Here is a 20,075-nt window from a genome sequence, read left to right as displayed (position 1 = left end):
CTTGGGGAAATGCAGTATCATTCCTGCATTCTCTGATCACCTTCCACCACCAAAGGGCATTAGAAATCAATTACTTTATTGGAAGACACAGTGTCAGCACAGAACTGATGGCTCAACTCTTCTTGAAAAGTTCTATTAGATCTCTGACTTCTACCAGTTGCTCTGTCAAGGGAGGGTCAAGTTAATACCTTCTTTACAAATAATGCCTCTCAGAGTGCAACAATTTATTGCCAATTGTTATCACTAAGTACTATGGCATACCAGCTATAAGGTTTGAATCGATTTTCTTCTGGTCTACACTCCTTGACCATACTATTAGTTGAGTCAGTGGGAAACCACATGCTGCAGAGTAGGTGACAACTCTGAGTGAGCCCTTCTTTGCTGGGATTAGGCATACAATTGCTGAGAAATGCCTTGGAACTCCTAGGCAGTGCCTGTTTGCATTTGCCTGGATTTTGCTTGCTTGGGATTTAGAACTAAAACATCACAGTTTATTTTTATACACCTGTCCCACAGGTACTCCCAAAAAGGAGCTTTCAGGCTAAGAATCACAAGCAACCTTCACCTAATTTTTGATGAACACTGGGTGAAGTTTTAATTTTAGATTAAAATGATACCTAAGAAGGCAGAAGGTGAGACAGTTCCATTGCTACGTGACACCATGACACTGATTCCCGTCTCAATGAAGGGCACAGAGAAATCCACCACTTCTGAACGCTCCTCATTAATGGTGAGGGATCCCACAGCCATATAGGCCCGTTTGGTGACAACCTGGAGGAAGGAAAGGAAGAGATTACACACAGACCTGAGGCACCTCTCAAGCACCACAGCCAAGCCCCTTCTCACCTTCCTGCCTTTCCACAAAGTCCTTTTACTCCTGTAATCCCATTCCTTATATTGTTTCTATCGTCTCTCCTTTCTAATCTTTCATCAGGACACCTTTTTCTTTCAGGAAATCTATGGACATTAATCTTCCCTCAAAGCTGGTATGTGTATAAAAAATAAATCCGCAGAGGTCTTAGGATAAACACATCATCCACTGAGAAGACATCTTATCTCATTTTTCTGTCCTTGCTTTCTCCTCCCTCTAACACTGCAAAGTCTTATTTCAATCTTTATGCACCTTATAAACGATCTAAGCATCATCTAGGTTGCAGCCTCTCTGGTGCATGGATATCACCCTTTTTCTTTGACTGTGAAGGCTGAATTTGTGACACTATAGAGAATAATAATTAATCGTTGAAGGTAGTCATGGCCAGCATGTCAGAGCAGATTAATTCACCCAGTGCCCAGAAAGAATCCAGGCCAATCATTTCTATAGAGTCACCTCTGTCCCTGCCCCGGGCAGGGGCCCAATAACAATGGGAGACCAGACCTGACCCATGTCACCCAGCCCAGGGATGAAGCCCACCATGCCCTCCCTTTGCTGCTGACCTCTCCAATCATTCCATTCCACGTCCCATTGATCTTTTTCCCATGCTTGCCATTAGTCACCAAGTAGAGGTCATAGGTGAACTTGACAGACTTTGAGATTTTCTTGAGGATGTCAATGCAGAACCCCTTGCAACATTTCTTCATGTAATCTGGCTCCTCATCGGTTTTGTTCCTGAACCGTCACAACAATAATGGGTTAAAAGACTGGGCAGAATTCCCTTAATTCCCTTCTGTTGCCAGTATGCACTCCCCCTCCCACAATATAATGTGGAGAATTTCACTTGTGCTATCTGTGCCGGAGGGTGAAGGGACACACTATGATGGTTTGCCCAAAGGGGCCAGTCATGAATGGACACAGGCCAGGCTGGGCAAACCGAGGTGACTTGTCTAAACAGGATTATCAGAGTATGATGGTATTGGCCCCACAGACTCTCTACATTCTGCTGAGAAGGGAGAGCCCAATAGGAGGACAAAAACCCAGGGGTGCATACTCGGTCACTATGCGTTTTTGGCAAGGGACCGTGTTCCTCATGCAGGTGCCACTTAGGGGGTCCACGTTCTCCACAATAACGAACGGTGCCTCTTCCAAGGTCACGATACTCAGGTGATCATCCTCGCGTTCCTCAGAGTCAGGATACAGCTCAAAGCGGGGCCACACGTAATACTTCATCTGCAACTTTTTCTCCTTCCATTTCCCCACCTGTGGAGACACAAACCACAGAAGATAGACTTCTAGTTGCCCCATCCCTCTGCATTCACCACAGCTCCTGCAGGCCTGGGCAGCAGGACTACTCTGGAGTACCCAAGCTCACGGCTCATGTAAGATGAGGACATTTCTGGGGAGAAGGGTTCTGAGTAAGTGGGTTCAAACCATCGGGAAGTGGAGAACAAGAAAGATGTCTGGGTTGTCTCATCTCTGTGATGGTCTCACCTTCTGGGAAAGTGAGTGGATGACCAGGGCGATACCATCACCGTGGTCAAACAGACATGATGTCTTTCAACTTTCTCAGCCAAACAACAGGATCAGACCTTGTTGTCTCCTGAAATGTTGACTTCAGCCTACTAGCCACAATAAAAATGTTTTTTTTTTCCCTGATGAGGAAAAATATATACAAATGCTGAAACAAATGTCATTTTAAAACAAATAAATTTGAATACTTCACTTGAAAAAGTCAAAACAGAACTTCTTTATTTTTTCAAATTTTTGTCTTCATTTGTTTTCAGTGAAATTCATCAAACAGATTCATTTTAGCCAAACTTGGTTTTGTCCAGAAATAACTTGTTCTTCTGGAAAAAGGTTGCCCAGTCCTAGTCAGGACTGAGCTCTTCCAAGAGACAGGCAACTGAAAAGGGAGATGTTCTGCATTTTCAGGAGTGTCTTCAAAGGAGAACAACTACACTGAGATGCTTGTTAACAGTAGTTCTTGCTATCCCCTGCTAAGGCCCTACTGAAATACCTACTCTTGTCCTTTCGCAATGACTTGGTTACATACCTTAGCTGGCAACAAGGAATTGCTCTATGTTTCTGACACATGAAAAACAAAATCAAAGAGCATCTATGAGTTTTTAATCTCGTTATTTTTCCATAAGGATACATTGCAATTTTAGATCTTTTCATTTTCCATTTCTTAAGCAGAGATCATATCTTCAGTGGTCAGAAAAGGGAGATGGGACTCAGTTGCCTTATACCTACTGCCACAAATAAGAGCTGTTTTGAAGCCACTCCAGTCCCTGAAGAGATGATACGTGTAGCACACCCACTGCCCATGGTAGACCATTCCTTGAAAAAACTCCAGGAAAAGAAAAACCTGAACATCAACTATGCTTTCAACTATCAAAGTCTTGCCTTTGTTCTCAATTCCCCCCCTCACAGTTGACACTAATTAGCACCTTGGCTGGCAGCTGAAGCTGGGAGGCCAAGAAACTAACTGGGCTTTTAGAAGGAACCTTCCTGCACGATCCTCAAAGAAAGCCCTCCAGGCCAGGGCTGAGACACGTTGACGTGATGGCAGAGCCAGTGTGGGTGTGTGGGAAGCTTGCACAACTGCTCTTAGCGGTGTACCTGCTTGGTGGGTAAACAGAAAAGCTTCATTCCACCCCTCCCACCACCCCCAAATTTCAGTCATTTATTTATTTAAATGACAGGACGGGAGTGAGAAGCACTTATTAGAGGCTCATTAGGTGTCAGCGGTTATTCTGTGAAACTCAAAGCCCAGTTGGGGTTTGGCATTTGAGAGCTGCTAGAATTCACATAAAACACTTGTCACCTTCAAAACAAACAAACAAACGCTTCATCTGGCCATGAAAGAAAAAATCCACTCTGGGGCCTTGTGGAGAGAGAAGAAAGGTAGACGAAATCACCCGGAGACAGCAGCCTCCCCATCCATCCCTGCAGTGTAAACACGGCACCCCAGTGAGGGCAAGGCGATGGGTTTTGTAAGAAGGGGCTGAAGTGGCCAGGCAGCCGGTCTTACCCTCCCAAGGCCCCTTATGACGAGCTGTTGGCAAAATATGCCAAGGAGAGCTTGCCCCTAATTTTCCCTCCACGTGTAGAGTCATGCTGCTCGGACCATCGAGCAGGGTAGACAGCTGGCTTTCTTCTTTCTCCCTCTCTCTCTTTTGTTTTGTTTTGTTACTTGAGTGGGCAGGGAGGAGTTGTTTTAATTTTTAAATGCACTGGTGGCCCCTTTTGTCCACAAAAGACAGGTAGTATTGTCTAGGGCAGCAGATGGTCTGTACTCACGCTAATATCTAAGCCTGGATGTCGAGAGCGCATTTCTGAGGGAATAAAGAGCATATACTCACATGATCACTCAGGGTCTGCTCTGCCGTGGACTTCCCACTTGTTGACCAAGCAGGTCAATTGATCATCATTTGAGCCCGACATTTCTGAATGGCAAGTGTAGCCCTCAAGTAACTGAGCTCGAATCCCCAAAACCAGTTCAGAGAAGCCACCAGACAAGCAGAATAACTGCACACATAGGGCTCAGTAGGGACCAGTGATTAAGATGCTGCACAGAACAGCCCAGACTTCAGCTCAGTAACATTAACTTATCATAGAAATAAGTGGTTGATGAAAGAGACATCTTGCAGCATCTCAGCAGCACTTAGATATCACAGTAATAGGCATGATATAAACCCCTAAGTGATAAATTAGATCAGATAGGCAAACCCAACTCGTAATTACCCAGAAGTTCTCTGGGACAGAAAGGGGACTTCATAAGGCTGTGTGCCAGACACGTTTCACAGTGTTGTACTACACGGACAACATTATGAAATTAGGATAACAATGACAGTCTTGCCACAGCCTCCTGCACACTGAAGCACCTAACCTGCAAATACAGTAGTACACATCCTTTCCTTATTATCCTAACAAGATAATTCTAAGTTGTCCAAAAAGGAAGAAGAACAGGATGTAAGGGAATGTTCTGACCTAAATTTTCAAATTAACTATGGAGTGTCTCAAGAATACATGCAAATACTGCATTTCATAGCTAACCCTGACAATCAGGCATGCCATATACCTGCAGACACGTACAGATATGAATAAGCAAAGTCAGAAAAGCTTTGTGAATTTAGAGGGGGCAGACTTCTTTCCATGCTCATGCATGCAAGGGTCAAATGTGTATGCATGTAGTTGAAGAGCAGACTTAAGCAACATGTGGGCAAGGACAGTAAGGATAATAAGAAACACAGCATGTGCAGAGGACGGAGACAACGCAAGAGAAAAAAAAAGTGCATCGTATGCTAGATAATCTGCTGTGAGAGGGAAGGAGTAATTCACTGTGGGGACAGAGGTTAGCCACAACAGAATTAAATGTCACAGATTTGCCCAGGTAATGATGCCTACTCTTAAAGAATATAACCTGCCAAGCTGTGCAGAGCAGAGCAAGGCACTTCTGAAGTCTCAGGGTACTTGGTATTAACAGCTTGTGAACTGTTATTACTTAGGTTTTGCTCAGTTCTTGCCTCAGCAAAAAGAGGAAAAATAAACCATCCCAGGCATCCTACATATTTGTCACCCTGCAGTTTCAGGACCCACTGGGTGTTCTCCGATCAGACTCTAGTCACCCAAACTCCCACTAGGAGCCCTGGAGGGTCACAGAATCAGCAAAAGTAAGCATGCTCGGGATCTTTAAACCCCCCTTTCTAATCATAGTCTCCAATTGCTAGGTATGTTCCTGTATGCCAGGGCAGAGCTCCTAAGAGTCAGAATTTCACTTTAACTTCCCCTTGCTCTGTCTCTACCACATCTCTTCTTATCAAGAAAGGAGAGTCACTTTGGTCTGGGGATAAATTTGGAGGAGTTGAGAGAGGGAAGCAGCTAACTTTTACCGTAAATATGAGATCCTACTTTGGATAACAAGCTGTTGGAAGTAGAAGTTCAATACATTTGCAAAGAAAGAAAGTGAGAGCTATTGTAGAACAAAGAGTTAATCATATATGTTATTGGTTTGCCTAAATTTATAAGCTAACCCATGCAGACAAAAGGTAAGATTGACTATGCAAGGGGAAAATAAGTGAGAGCTTTCCGAAAGCCTTCCAGCAGGCTGGCAAATTGCCTTAACCGCGGTATAATGCAGCCAGAATAAAAGTGTTCTGCAGTATGTTAATGCGCATCTTTAATGAAAGGTGTATCATATTAGTTCCCTGAAACTAATTCTTAACTGAGGCTTTTCTCTCCTCCCAAGGGGAGCTAAGGCTTGTAACAGCCATTTGTGGCAGATGTTTGTCTAACCTGTCCTTACGCTGACAGAGAGCACACGGTCTCCGTGGGCAGTCTATTCCAGTGCTTAACTATCCTTCCCATTAAAAAGGGTTTTTTTTTCCTGATGTCTAACCTAAATCTTCTTGCTGCAATTTATACCAGGAGAGTGTATTTCCTTATTCTTCTACCTGTGCTCCTTTCAATGTTATCAGGTCAGTAAGATATTTATAACACAGGGGAGTTGGTAGTCTCATTCAGTGGATATCTTATATGCTACACTGGGAAAAGCAACTACCTGTTCAAATGACCAGCACCCAGTCTCAGCATTTACAAAATCCTTACCCAGATGGGTAGTACAGAAAAGTACAAGCTACTCCCATGAACTTCCAAATTGCCTGTTCCAGCCAGGGCAGAAGCCAGTCTCTGAGCTCCTCCTAGTATGCCAAGGCAGGACTTCAAAACACAAGAGCATCTGAAGAAACCTAACTAATGTCAACAGATGGAAAAACAAAACCTCCTAGAAATTTGGCTTTCAAGGACTAGGTGGCAGAATACAATTCTGGATAAAACCAGAAATGTTCAGATACATTTCTTAGGCAAGATGCTTAGAGGCATTGTATTCGTATTTGGGGTGAAGGTTCAGGGGAAAGCCTGAACCTTCAGGTGCTTGTTTTTCAACAGGCTGCAGGAAAACTATGTCTGGGCAAAGTCTTTTCATAGTTTTTATTTCATTCAGGCTCCCATTTGCACCATGCCTTGCACCACTCTCTTTCCATTTACAATCTTCTCTCAATTCCTGCCAGTCCTGCTATAGAAGAAACAAAGAAAGGAACAAAAGGGATTTGCTTTCATTTACAGAAGAAAGACCATTCCAAACTCACTTAGGACTTGAACTGCTTTATGCATTTCCCCAAAAGTTCAATGTTTCCTCCCTTATTACGATGGGTTTTTTGAGAGAGCTGAGGGGCTTGTTCATTCCAGTGGGGAAGCACTAAGGCAACAACACAGAGCATGAACTAGAAGCCAGAAATTCCCTATTGCACCAAGGACCTCTGGAATCTGAAGTGCACCCTTGTGCCTCCACTCCACATTGTGTACAGTGGAGATAATGGTATGTTTTCACCTCTGGGGTGCACTGAGTAGATAAACACAGAAAAGGCCATGAGGCTTACATATAGTATGGAAATGAGGAGACACACACACGTCTAGAGCTAGATGAAGGAACATATACAGCATGTATCTGTGAATGGTGTAAATGTGAAAACTTCCTGTCTTTTATCTTTGCTGTCAGATAGTTAACTGGAAAAAGCTTATGTAACTTTTACACCTGATTTTAATACATGAAAAAGGGAAGATCAAATATAGAAAAGGTAAAGGTAGGATGTTGGGCAGCAGGCAGAAAATAGCAGTGTTATTGGTAACATAGCTGATGGAAAAGCATACCCAACCCCTCTGGGAAGGAGGGAGAGTCCAGGGAGAAATAAGAGTCTTGTCAGTACAATTTGTACAGATCCTGAATGAGGACATGGGAAAACCAGAACAACTGGGCAGGACCTGAAAAGGGCTACTGTAGGAATAATAGAAACACCGTAGAAATAGCAATTATAACTGGGACACCGCCAATGGAAGTATGCACTGCTCAGGATACATAAATGTAAAGGTAAACCTGGGGAATGCTGTTGTAACCTTAATGCTGCTGTAGACTGTGAAGAAATAAATCATGCATAAATAAGTGGAATCATTTGGGACTGAGATAGTTTTTGGAAGGCTGGTGCAAGATATTCCACCAGGACTGAACTACAGAGATCTACTGTAGCTCCACAGGCTTGGCTTTCGGTCTGGGTAAGGATGTCATTACTGTTATTAAAGAGAAATTTTATCAGGAACTAAGTCATTATGGGAGACTTTAGCTTCGTAGAGATAAGGTGGAGAACAAACACAAATTTTAACAGCAGCACCCTGATGTCTTTTTTTCTGAATCTGATAGTTGATACATTTCTTCACCCCAAAATTACGCAACAGCCAATAGGTTGTGCTGTTTTACACTCGGTTTGGGCAAAGCAGCAATGAACCTTACAGAAAAGCTAGGTATCAGAAATAACCTTGGATTGAGTGATTAGGGGAACAGAGAGCCTGCCTTAAAGGAGGAGATTAAAAAGCTTGTTTAACCTAGATAAATGAAAGCCAAGAGGGGATATGACTGCTCTGTATAAATAAAGGGGGGATAGATACACAAGGGAGGACGAAAAGGTTTTTTTAAGCAGAAAAACAATGTTGGTGCAAGAACAACTGGTGAGGAAATTTGCCTTGAAAATAAGATGGATTTTAACCATCAGAGGAGGGAAGTTCTGGAGCTGCTGCCTGAAAGGAGCTGTGAAAACAACTAAAATGGAGTTGAGAAGAAGCACAACTGGTTTGTATAGGGCTATATGATGTTGCTGCCTAGAGCAGCAGGGATGGGACCAGGTGAGCCTGTCCAGTCCAGTGGCCTTAAGTAAGCAGAAGCAACAGCAGGAATTCCTCTGTGGAAAACCTTTTCTCCTTGACTTTTCAGCCTGCAGATGTCAAAACTCAGTCTTAGTCATTATATCTCTGTCCCCCAGCTAACTCATATAAACACAAAGACTCATGTTATTGATATCTCCACCTCCTAGGCTCATTCGGCAGCAAAACCTTCTCCAGTGCCCTGATAATAGAACATTCCCCTTAGCCTTCACCCAAGCTGGTTATGACTCTCACATTTGCAGTGCTGACATCACAGCCATCACCAAATGTATGATTCCTGTGATGCTACAGGTCTGTATCCTCACATAAGGCTGGGCTACAGCAGGTGGAGAAGAGATGCCACAGAGAGCAAAAACCTCCTGTTTACAGACACTTAAGGTGATTAATTAGCCACATCAGCCAAAGCAGACAAGAAATGGTTGTGAATGCTCCACATGCAAAATTAATTAACACAGAAACAACACTCCTTCCTGAACCTCAAGTTCACCTTCCACAACCACCTGGGGAAGGCTGCTTTCTTCATTGCACCTGCAGAAGCAGGAATTGCTTCTAATAGCCTTTCAATTAAACATGTAGGCTGCAGGAGATGGTGGAATTTTCTTCCCTCTATATTTATACAGCACCTAGCATATGCCAGAGAGAGGCTCAGTTTAGAATACAGACAGGGTGAAGTACTTGCTCTTGCTTTACAACTCATTCTGGGAATAAAAGCTCTTTGCAGAAACAGTGTCCCAGCTCACTGAGGTCTGGCATTTACACAGCTCTTGCCATTTTTGCTGAAACATTTCTTTCCTGGTGCATTTATATGCTTTTTGCAGTTGCTGAGGTCCTGTCCCCTGCCATGATTAGCCTGAGAAGGTTAATAAGATATACTTTGAGCACTTCTGACTTCTGCAAATTTAGTGTACTATGGAGCTCCATTGGTGTCACAGAAAGGTCAGAGCTGTGAGAATGCCAAAGTGTTTGCCTTGGCAAATCATTCCTCCAAACCAGAAGGTACCAAGAGATTGCTATGGGCATAAAACTGGCCAGGATCACCCAATAGCTCCCTCTGGGAGATGGTGGTGGCCTTGGCAATAGTGCTGCTAACTTGGTAGCCCGGGACGTGTCTCATCCAGGCAAGGCTGGCTCATGCAGGAGCAGCATGGTTTCCAGGGGGATGTATTTGTTCAAGGTCCTCACTGCTACCTGATGGACACATAACCACGATTCATGGAAATGCAGACTGCAATCAGCACAGACATAATTAGGAGACATGAGGAGAGAGGTTAGAGGAAGGTGTTCGTGGCAGTGTGGGCTGTGATCTGAGCAGGCTGGAGGATGTAACTCAGCAAAGCTGTAGCTCTGGGGTGGGGAGGGTGTGTGTGTGTGTGTGTGTGTGTGTGCAAATCAGGTGTTAGGATTTTGAAAGAAGAATTAGAAAAAAAATTGTATCTTAAACACCGCAGACTGACTATACCATCCAACATAACCCACCTCCAGCTAACAGGCAGTGACAGCACCTGACTCAGGCTCTTACTTCAATAATGTTGCATCCTTAAAACCATCATGCCCTTCTGAAATGACTCTGTGTGAGGACAGGGGAGCTTAATACAACGTCCTGAACTCCAGCAACATCAGTCTATTCTGATTCTGGTCTGGGAAATAAAATCTAAAGCCAGGGAGTTTATACTGCTCCTATCATTGCTCATCTAAGGTGAAAGAAGGTTTCACCTTGAGCATCTCTACTGCTCTCCTCTGCAGAACCATGGGGCAGGGGAAAATGCAGCAGCGATACTGGTAAGATTGCATGTCTTGTATCACAGGGGGTTTGGGAGTCACAAAGCTTTAAAGAAAAATATATTTTTATGTGCATGTATAGGCATCTAAATGCTTTATGAAAGCATTTTGCGGTCTCTAGGAGTGCATCCGCATTGTGCAGGTGTGTGTCTGCATCCAGTACGTGTCCATGCATGTAATGCCCTATCTAATGATTTTTCCCCTTGGCTTTCCCTGTTGAGCGCTGGGCTTCAGTTTGCATTTTGCTGAGCTTTCATTTCTTTCACTCAGACTTTTTTTTCCCCCTAAAACATGTTACACAGAGGGAGGGATGGGCTTGCCAATTCACACTGCAGTCTGGGAGATGGTTTAGAGCTTTGGCTGCTAAGTGGGTCCTGTACAGCAGCGCACAAAACCTGGACGTGCCTTCCCCTGTGCAGTGACACCTACTCTTTACACAGAGTGAATACTTCTCCCAGCATCTTGGGACCTGAGGCTGAAGGAATGTTTAAAAATACAGGTCCAGAGGAAGGCCAAAAACGTTTCCTTGTGCTGAGAAAAGCTAAAGGTTGAAGCAGGCCCTGGCAAGGTTAGGAGAGGAGGCATCATGGAGAGAGAGGGGGTGGGCTGCCTAAAGCTCGCTGTTTTCTGAGCTGTGCGAGCAGGACCGAAGGCGCTGCTTTGAAAAGCATCTCCGAGAACATCAGAGATCCTTTAACTTTCACCGGGGGGGTGTCGCAGCGGGTGAAACACCTCCCCATCCCGCATACACCAGCCAGAGCCCCTGCCCTCGGCGCAGCAGCCCTGCATTGCCCCCGTGCAGCGAGGCACAGGCTGGCATGGCCGCATGCACGCCCCTTCACGGAGAGACGCAGGGTGCTCAGCTCTTCTCTCGCCGTGAAAGGGGAGGAACACGCCTCCCCCAGAGGAATTACTGCGCACGATGGGAGCGAGGTTTCAGCCGAGGCAGTCAGGGAGCTGCACGCCCCTGCTCCTTTCCTCTCCCACCACTGCGAGCTCTGGGCAGGTGGTCGCAGATGCGGTCCCCGCTCACTGCACACTCTTTGTCCGGATCCTGGCCCCGAATTCACACCGACATAGCTATAGCCAGCCCCACCGCCTCCACACCTTCAGGCTGCGTGTCTGCATCCCCCCCCAAACCTGGCACATGGCGGGGGGCCTCGTGCGCTGCACCGGGGCCGTCCCAAGGGGTAGCCAACTGAGCCACTGCTCCAATTTGTCGCTAGATCTCCAAACTGAGTAGAAACACCAGCTCTGCTCTGTGCTCTGGTTCTCTGCCAGGTCTCTTCACTCAGGTCTGCAAAGGGGCCAGATGGGAGGCAAAGCTGTGGGATAGGGGCAACCAGGGACACCCTTGCTGCGTTCCCTCTACCCCATGTGTGGTTAAGGAGGCTGCTCTCTGGCATCCTTGCACCTTTTCTTATCCAGAGTTTCCCCTGCCTGTCTCTGTGGAGAAGACATGGAGATAATCCCATGCCCTGACTCAGTTTCTCCCTCCCTCCTCCTTTCTTTTATTCACTCAGGTGCTCCCCAATAAACACAGGGGTCAGGGGATGGGGGGGGGGAAGCAGAGGCAGAAGACAGCCCCCACCTCACCTGGGTGAGCAGAAAGGGACGGCGGTCCCTCATGCCCCGGCTCATCAGCCCCCCACCTCCCGTCCACCCACGGTCCTGCCCCCGTCCCTGGTGTGCACCCACGGACCCGGTCCTCACTGCACAGAGCTGTCTCCTCACCGCTGCCTCCATCACGTCTTCAGTCTGCTGCCCCCGTGCCAGGACCGGCCACGGGACTGAGACCAGCGCAAGCGGTGGAGAAACCTGCAGGGATGGCAGAGTAACTCACGGTGTAATTTCCCCCCCAGCTCAGCTCCCACCGACTTAGAGCTGGGCTGGGTGGTTTGTTCCCATCCCAACTGTGCCCAAATTGATAGCCTTAACTCTGTCCCGAAATGAGGTGCTGGCCCAAACCACAGCAGCGTCAGCGCTGCACATCTCCGCCAGCAGCAAGCATTGCCGCGGTACTTCTGTCGCTGCTGCTACAGACCAACCTGTCGTATGGGAGAGGCTGCCAGACCAGCCGGGGCTCCCAGGAGCTGGAGTGGGCTGTACTTCCCAGCTGGAGACTCCTGCCTTAGGAGCCCGTGCTTCAGCCTCTCTGGTGAACGAGGGCTCCAGAAAGAGAGCCCACAAGCTGCGGGACCCCCACCTGACCCGCCGCTACAGCCAAGCACTGGGCTTTGCTTGAAAAACCACGGTGCTCTGCTGTGTTTGGGCAGAGCATTAGACAAGACCCGCCAGCTCCACCTCCACCGTACGGAGAAGCCGTGACCCGTGGACAGAGCCCGCCAGCGGGACAGCAGGTTCGCTGCACCCGTGGGCATTACTGCCGCGCCGGCTGGAGCCAGCAAGCACTCTGTGAGCGGCTCTGCCAACGATTCCGCTCCTTTCACATCCCCTACACAGGTGCAGACACACAGACACACACAGAGGTACCCCCAGCAGCAGTTATCCTAAGCTGATCTGGGCTTGGAGTCCCGGCAGAACTGCCAAGGGCCCAGCTGAGGCCATCTGGGCTGCAAGTCACCTCTGTGCAAAAGGAGTACAATCAGACCTGAGCACGGGTAGAGAGGGAGGTAACCTTGAAATCGGTGATTTGGGAAGGAGAGAGGAAGCTATATATTTGCCAAGCCCAGCTAGCAAAGAAGGGTTAAGCCAAGGACCGCTTTCTTGAGAGCATGGCCTTAGGGAGATAAAATCCTCCCTTCTCTCAGCCCCGATGGACCTCAGGCACACCCATTTTTCAAAGATTTGTCTGTCATTTTGTGCCTAAACACGTCAACACAAAGCAGATCTTGTGCCATTCCCTTTCTGCAGCCTAAAAGTAGGAGAACAGGCATGACAGAGGCAGTCTTGGAGACACACAGTGAAGGTAAGGCTCTCAGCAGGCTGCAAAAGGTCTTTTGTGGCACATGTAAGCCCACACATGGAATGACTTCTTGCAGTCTGGAATTAGCTGGATGATTTCATATGTGTATTTAAATGTGTGTGTACTGTGTAGTTACCTCTATTATAAGGGGAGCAAGTAGTAAGCCTTTAATTAGGTTCTCTGACACTTTCCATTACAAGAGTCTTCAGGCCAGTTCCCTGAGAAAAGCCAACATCGCCATGTTTTGCAACAGGCGTTTGAAAGTCAGCAGGGAAAAAACCCCGAGGCTAAGGACATGATTTTTACTTTGGCCCATCAAATTTCATTCACTCTTAACTGCATTATAAACTGTTAAATAATCATCATTTCTTTTCTGTCACTTTCTTGCAGAAATCCTGGCAGTCAGCCCAAACAGCATCTGAGCATAAACGTTTTAAGAACTAAGCCCATCAACCCAGTAAATCAGTGGGGACATCCCCACCAGTACCACAGTCAGTACAAGGAACACCTCAGCTTTGGCAGAGCAAAGGAAAGGCAAAAGCCTGATCAGGCTGCCCACAAAATGGGGACAAACCATCCAGGTTCTCCTCTCTCTTTTAAATGCACCTCACTGTGAAAAGGTCACTTGCACTCCATGCAGAAGAAAGGCAAACCAGTTTGAGCTGTCATGACAGTCTGTGGAAAAAGTAGCGGTTAGTCACTGGGTTGAGCAGTCAGGCTCTGTGCTGAAGGCTTGGCATGCATGAGAATGAACAATGTATTTCTATGGAAAAGATTTGGGGTTTTCCCCTTAAAAACAAAACAAAAGAAAACACACACACACACACAAAAACCATAAACCAAACTACACTAAAGGAATTTTACTTAGGTTGAAATATTAGGAAATGGCAGGTTTACAGTTTCCTTTTCAGCCTTTCCTCCATCCTACTTGTGTGTGGACATTTTGATTCAAGTTTTAATTAACAAGTGCATGCAACTCTCTCCACGGGGTCCCTGCCTCAATCCTTGTACTGCAAAGAAACTTGAAGAAGCAGAATTAAGGTGGCCCAGGAAACAAGACTGGCATTTCCTAGCTTGACTTCACAAGCTAAAAATGAAATAACTGTTCTTTTATTTTCTGTATGTAATTGGTTATACAGCTTGAATATGCACGAGCTCTTACAAAACCAATAAACAGGCCAAGAAAGTATCAACGAAGATGGAGAAAGAGCTATCCATGAATCACCAAGCACTGGCAGAGGAGAGAGGAATAAAGAAACAGCGATGGACAGCGAACCAATCAACCAATGTAGAGATTATGCAATCCCATTTTATGACAAAAGAAGCAGCAATGACCTTGCCAAGGGGTTGAACAAGGTGAAGACAGTAGAAGCCAAATCAGAAGGTAGCACTGGAGAGAGGTGGAAGTGGGTGAAGCTGGCAGGTCCCCCACGGTCATGGTACCCAGAAGGTGAGAGGAAAGTAAGGCACTAATCAGGCAGATTATGCCGCAGGCAGGTTTCTCCCGTTACGGCAATATGCCTGTAACAGGCTAGGGGAGAGAGAGGGCTAGTCTGCATGGGAGGCATGGACAGGACCAAGCTGGTCTGGTCTGTGTAACCTTAAAGCAGAAGCATGAGGGTGGGGGTAGATGGCATGGGGACACCAGGCCAGTTACAGTCCAGATGCTGTCTAGCCACATTAGCCCAGCAGGGCTAAGCTGAGAGCCGAGGCAGCTTGCCAGGCTCACGCAGCTGCCTCACACCGCACCATGCTGCTGCGTCCCCATGGCGCTGCTCCGCACGGCATGGGTTTACCATCACAAGTCTACGCCAGCGCAGGCAACTCGTAGCTGGGTTTCACAGAGCAAACTTGCCCCAGGCAGCTGCAGCAGCTGTGCAGAGCGCAGATGCTTCCTCCCCAAATGTCCAGGAGCGAAAGGACCCAAGTGCTGGCTGTAATCTTGTCCTGTGCTTACTCTGTGACCTTAAGCAAGCCACTGAAGCTTCCTGAAGCTCAGTTTTCCCTCTATAAAAGGCTCTTAATAATCCATGCCGCATTGCAAGGGGGATGAACAGGGACCTAACAGCTGGGAGCAATGACAAAAGTCAGTCTAGTAAGGAGATGCCTCAGCTCATCCACCATGGAGGAAATCGTGCAGCTCAGGGCTGCACCTACAGCATCGCCATGCCCCACATCGGAGGAAGGAGCTTTGCCGTAGAAGGGTGATGGTTACCGCAGAGCGGCTGTGTGCACCGGCAGTCAGCAGTGGAAATTGTCCTGATTAATGACCGAGCGGCAGTACAGCAGGTCAGGCATGTAAATCGACAGTTGTAAAAGGAACAGTAGGATTTTATACGGTACTCGCTAAGGACTAGTTTGGGATCAGGAGATTAACTGAAGCTCGAGAGCACATTCTTGGGTCCTCTCCAGCTGCTCTGGAAGCCGAAGTGGCACAAGTGACCAGGCAGCTGTCTCTCCTGGCTCTCTGAAGACACCTTTCCTGGAAGAGGGAGCACAGCGATGCTGGAGGTGGCACAGCAGTGGCCAGCCCTGCCCCTTCCAGCCTCCAGGAAGCATACCCACCTCACCTCCCACACTCAACATAAAAAATCCGCTGAGGCCCGAGGCCCCAGCTCTCCGCCGGGGCTCTGAAGCAGCCTCTCCGCCACCCCAGGACCCCATCCAGTAGGTCTCCAGGCACAGAGGTGAGATGTGGGTGGGCGGGAGGCTGCAACCTCCCCGGAGGGCAGGATCTCGCCTCCTGCCCTGCCCTCCTCGGACCCCCTCCGAGGACGCTCCCCAGCTGCGGCTGAGAGCTGTGGATCACTAACGCGGTGCTGTCTCGCACGAGGAAACGGAGGCAGCCTCCGAGAGCTGGGCAAGGACCAAGCCTTGGAGAAGGACTGGCTGATGGCAGTCCTCAGCGATGGGACAGGCACGCGGTGGGGTGTCCTGCCAGGTGCAGAGCAGCCCCACGGCCAGCCCGAGGCACGTACAAGTGCAAATTTGCCTCGGCGCCAACTTTAGCTCTGCCTGCTTTTCTGCTGTGCCAAGAATATCCAGTAAGCCAGGCCTTACCCTTCTTGCAACAGAAAAGATCGTGCTTACGACTGAACATTTATCCCTTCCAGTCTGCTGATTATTTCACCAGGCAACCTTAATGTTCCATTAATATCAGTCTTTGTGGAGCTAAATATATACACTAAGCACATATACAAATACATATAAATACATCTCTATCTAGCAGAGAATCCAATTAAGTGAATATGTTACGCCTTAGCAATTAATGAATTCAACAAGCTGAGCTGCCTCTTGCATATGATTAAAGTTCAAGCAATATCAATCACAACAGCAAAAAGATTCCAGATTTTCCTACGTGCTATCTACAAAGAGATTGTTAACACTTAAATCAATGGGCAAATTCAAGTATGTTTGCAAACCTTGGGAAACTCATCTTCCCAATGACACACAGCCTGTCCTTCAACTCATGGTAGCCTGTTCTGGCATGCAGCATCTCAGACCATTCCTGCCTTCTTATATATCTTTCTGCAGCATTTTCTGGATGGCAGATCTGTAAAAATGCTGGTGTCCTATGGGTCAAAAGAAAGCAAATTCCATGACTGAACAGAGCTGGCTCTCTAATCACTTGACTGCTGCAAATGCTTTCTTCCTCTTTGTGTTCAGTTGCCAATTTTTTGTCTGCGTTTATATGCATGTAAGTGTGTGTTTGTGTGCACACATGTACGTGTGTTCTTTTGTACGTTCATCTTGTTCCAGGACAAGGCTTTTTCGTGCAGTTTCTGCCTCTCAGCAACAGATAACACCGAGCCCTCTAGGGACTGCTCATTCCCTCCTTCTCTCACAATACCCCTCCTCTGAATTCATAAGACATTCCCCAGGGGCGAGTTCTACATAAATAAATATTTAAGTAGCCACTAAACCACAGAAGATGCAGAAAAGCACAGAGGTACTTGGCTGCAGTATTCAGGGCACAGAGGGGAAAGAACAGAGGCATGGCTTGGAGGGTTGGGAGAAGACAAATGATGATGAGAATTTGAACTGGAAACACAACCGTCCCCCTCTCCTCCCTGACCTGGCCAGCACAGCAGGTTGGTTTTCACCCTGAGACCAGAGCTGATATAACACAGGTCTATACAAGTACAGCTGCACAAATCAAAAAACCAAGAATGTGCCTTATAAGGAGGCTAGTAGAGGAAAAAGCCTTCAACTGAGGCACCAAGGACACAGCTAAATAACTCTACTTCTAATGCTGAGTCTTTTTTACTTTAGCTGCTTCGTTGTTCTCCCACATTGTTGTCACGCTCCAGAAAGAGGCCTCGAATGCCCAGGAGCAGGTTGGAGGCTCCTTTCTGGGGACCAGTTGGGTCTGTTGCAGACAGAGGCCAGGCCTGAGCCCCAGTCCTGGTCACTCCTTTTCCCCCCGAGCTGGGTACCAGGAGGGACAGCCGGCCGCCCTCCAAAACCCTGCAACTGCTCAGCCACCCTCATCCCTGCTACATGGCTCAGCAGAGGCTGTTATCATATCTACGGCTCCTTCCAGGCTCACCAGCTTGTGGATCCTATACCCATGCAGAATTATTTGTGCCGACGCCCACAGCACTACAGATTTCACAAGTCTCTATGAGATATCAAAAAATAAAGTTTGGATCTTTTCTAGACTACTTGAGAAACACTGGTTTGAAAGTGGGTATTATACAGAATAGGGTAAAAAATTGGCCACTTACGTCATGTATGTCAGGTGGTAGTTTGAGGGGTAATAGCCATATAAAATATGCCATACCCTGGGAAACCACACATTATTTGTATGCTTCCCAACATATCCCAAAGAGCTAAAAAGACCTCAGAAAATCCAGTCAAGAGCCAGTTTCTTGCCAAGCTGTGGGAGCACACTCTGGCATACACACAGAGCCCACAGCAGGCACCGGCAGACTTGAAGGACCACTTCCATGGTCAGAGTAGGACATTTTTTGTGCACTGGCATGCAACTGCCGGAGGGTGACGCTTCAGAGAGATTTGGAGATCTTTCCTTCAGGAGTATGTCCCAGATTTGTCACTTCCCCAGAGAGGCAAAAAGGTCAAGGAAGGCCCCCTTTCAGGTTTCCTAGTTTTATTTTCTCCTCTAGGTACAAAGGTGCTGGCTGCTATTCGAGTTGTGGTAGGAAGCAAGTCATCAATGAAAGCTTTGGGTCCAAAGTGAACGCAACCAGCCAAAGCCACTTCTTCCCTCTGAGTCAGCAATTTCTGCAGGTTTTCTTCTGCCTCAGCAGGGTCTTCTATCACCATTTTACCCTGCTCCACATCAGTGTCCTTTGGGGAAGGGAGACACTTTGGAGAAAAAGCTCCTTATTCATAATGAGAAAATAATGTACCCACCCTGCATATAGACATCAAAAACCCCAGCCTTTGCACATACGCAAACAAGTGGGCTCAACAGCAATGAGAGAGGGGACAGTTTCTTACGTGACCTCTGTGCAATAAGTATAAAGAAATGTACCTCCTCCCCTAGGCAGCCGCCTTGCATACAGGGAGAAGCGCCCTGTCTCAGAAATTTGAAGAGTGAGCTAGCAACATCCACCAGAGCAGTAGATGGAGGTGCCCCGTCACTGTGATGCGTACCACTGAACATGAGAGACCAGCCCTTTCCTTCCACCCATTCCCACTTCTCTGTAAGCAGAGTGGAAAATGAAAACACCCTTCCCACAAATAGTCATCCAGGTGTCAAAGCATAACTGCATTTGCGCAGTTGGAATCCCTTGGGATTTTTCACCCCACACAGCCGTCACAGCTGACGATTCCCCGAAGTGGCTGCTGCATTGTCAGGCTCCTTGCAGTGTGCTTTCTCTGTGGCATCAAGCCCTTTACACCCATCACCTTCTCCCTGTCTGTGATTACTGCTGCCTGTCAGCACTGCAGTAAATATGAGTGTATTTCCAGGTCTCTCACTTCTCACTTTACAGAACTCTCTCTCCTAAAAAATGCAGACTTTCCAATCAGGGCAGACACTAATATAGAGAACAAACAGGAATTTATGACAGGTTCACCTGCTCCACTCACTACACATGAAATTACCTGCATCTAAGAACTTTTTTCTGCTTCCTGCACGAGGTTATTGCACTTCTTCAACTGTGACATTGAAAAGCTGTTGTCATAGACGCCCGTGATCTTATAGGTTAAGAAAAAGTTGGGTCTTATGAGAGCTGGACAAGGTATCTCCAAAAAACAGAAGTCCGATGATGTACAGCAAGCAGTGCAGCAGGACTGAGTGAAAGAGAGCTCGGTGCTCCAACTCCTGGGTGTAAGAAAGCAAACTCTGGTGCTGGACAGACTGACTTTTTGGAGGGGAACACAGTCAGGTTCCTGACTCCACTTTGTCATCAACAATGCAGGTCTGAGGCATGGGATTAGGACCCAGGTCTGTTGACCTTCACAGACTATCATGATCCTGCTCTCTACCTTGCTCTAACATCTTTTCACTTCGCCTGTGACAAATGCCTCTCAGCCCCCCACTCCCTGCACATCCATTCAAAAGGCTGTTTCAGAGATCATTTGCCTGATATCATCTTTCCCCTTTCTTTTCAGTCTTTTGCCTCCTTTCTCAGCTGCACCAAGTGCCTCTTTTCCAAGCCACTTGATGATGCTTTTAATCCCTCAGTCAGTAACAAGATGTGAATGCTGACCTGCTCCACTTTCTTCAGTAACTTTTCAGAGACCCACATAGCT

General features: G+C 47.1%; 1 protein-coding gene across 1 annotated transcript in view; it reads right to left on the bottom strand.

Moving 5' to 3' along the window:
- Positions 1–20,075, bottom strand: part of GRIN2B (glutamate ionotropic receptor NMDA type subunit 2B) — a 168,478-nt gene that overhangs the window by 27,778 nt on the left and 120,625 nt on the right. The window contains exons 4-6 of the mRNA XM_075057757.1: positions 1,926–2,134; positions 1,435–1,606; positions 618–771 (exon numbers count right to left, since the gene is read on the bottom strand). Coding sequence (XP_074913858.1) covers positions 618–771; positions 1,435–1,606; positions 1,926–2,134 — 535 coding nt within the window. The remainder of the gene's footprint in view (positions 1–617; positions 772–1,434; positions 1,607–1,925; positions 2,135–20,075) is intronic.

The sequence above is a fragment of the Buteo buteo genome, chromosome 26 (assembly GCF_964188355.1).
Source record: "Buteo buteo chromosome 26, bButBut1.hap1.1, whole genome shotgun sequence".
Classification (NCBI taxonomy): Eukaryota; Metazoa; Chordata; class Aves; order Accipitriformes; family Accipitridae; genus Buteo; species Buteo buteo.
Note: the sequence above shows the minus strand (reverse complement) of the source record. Positions and strands in the feature narration are given on the sequence as shown.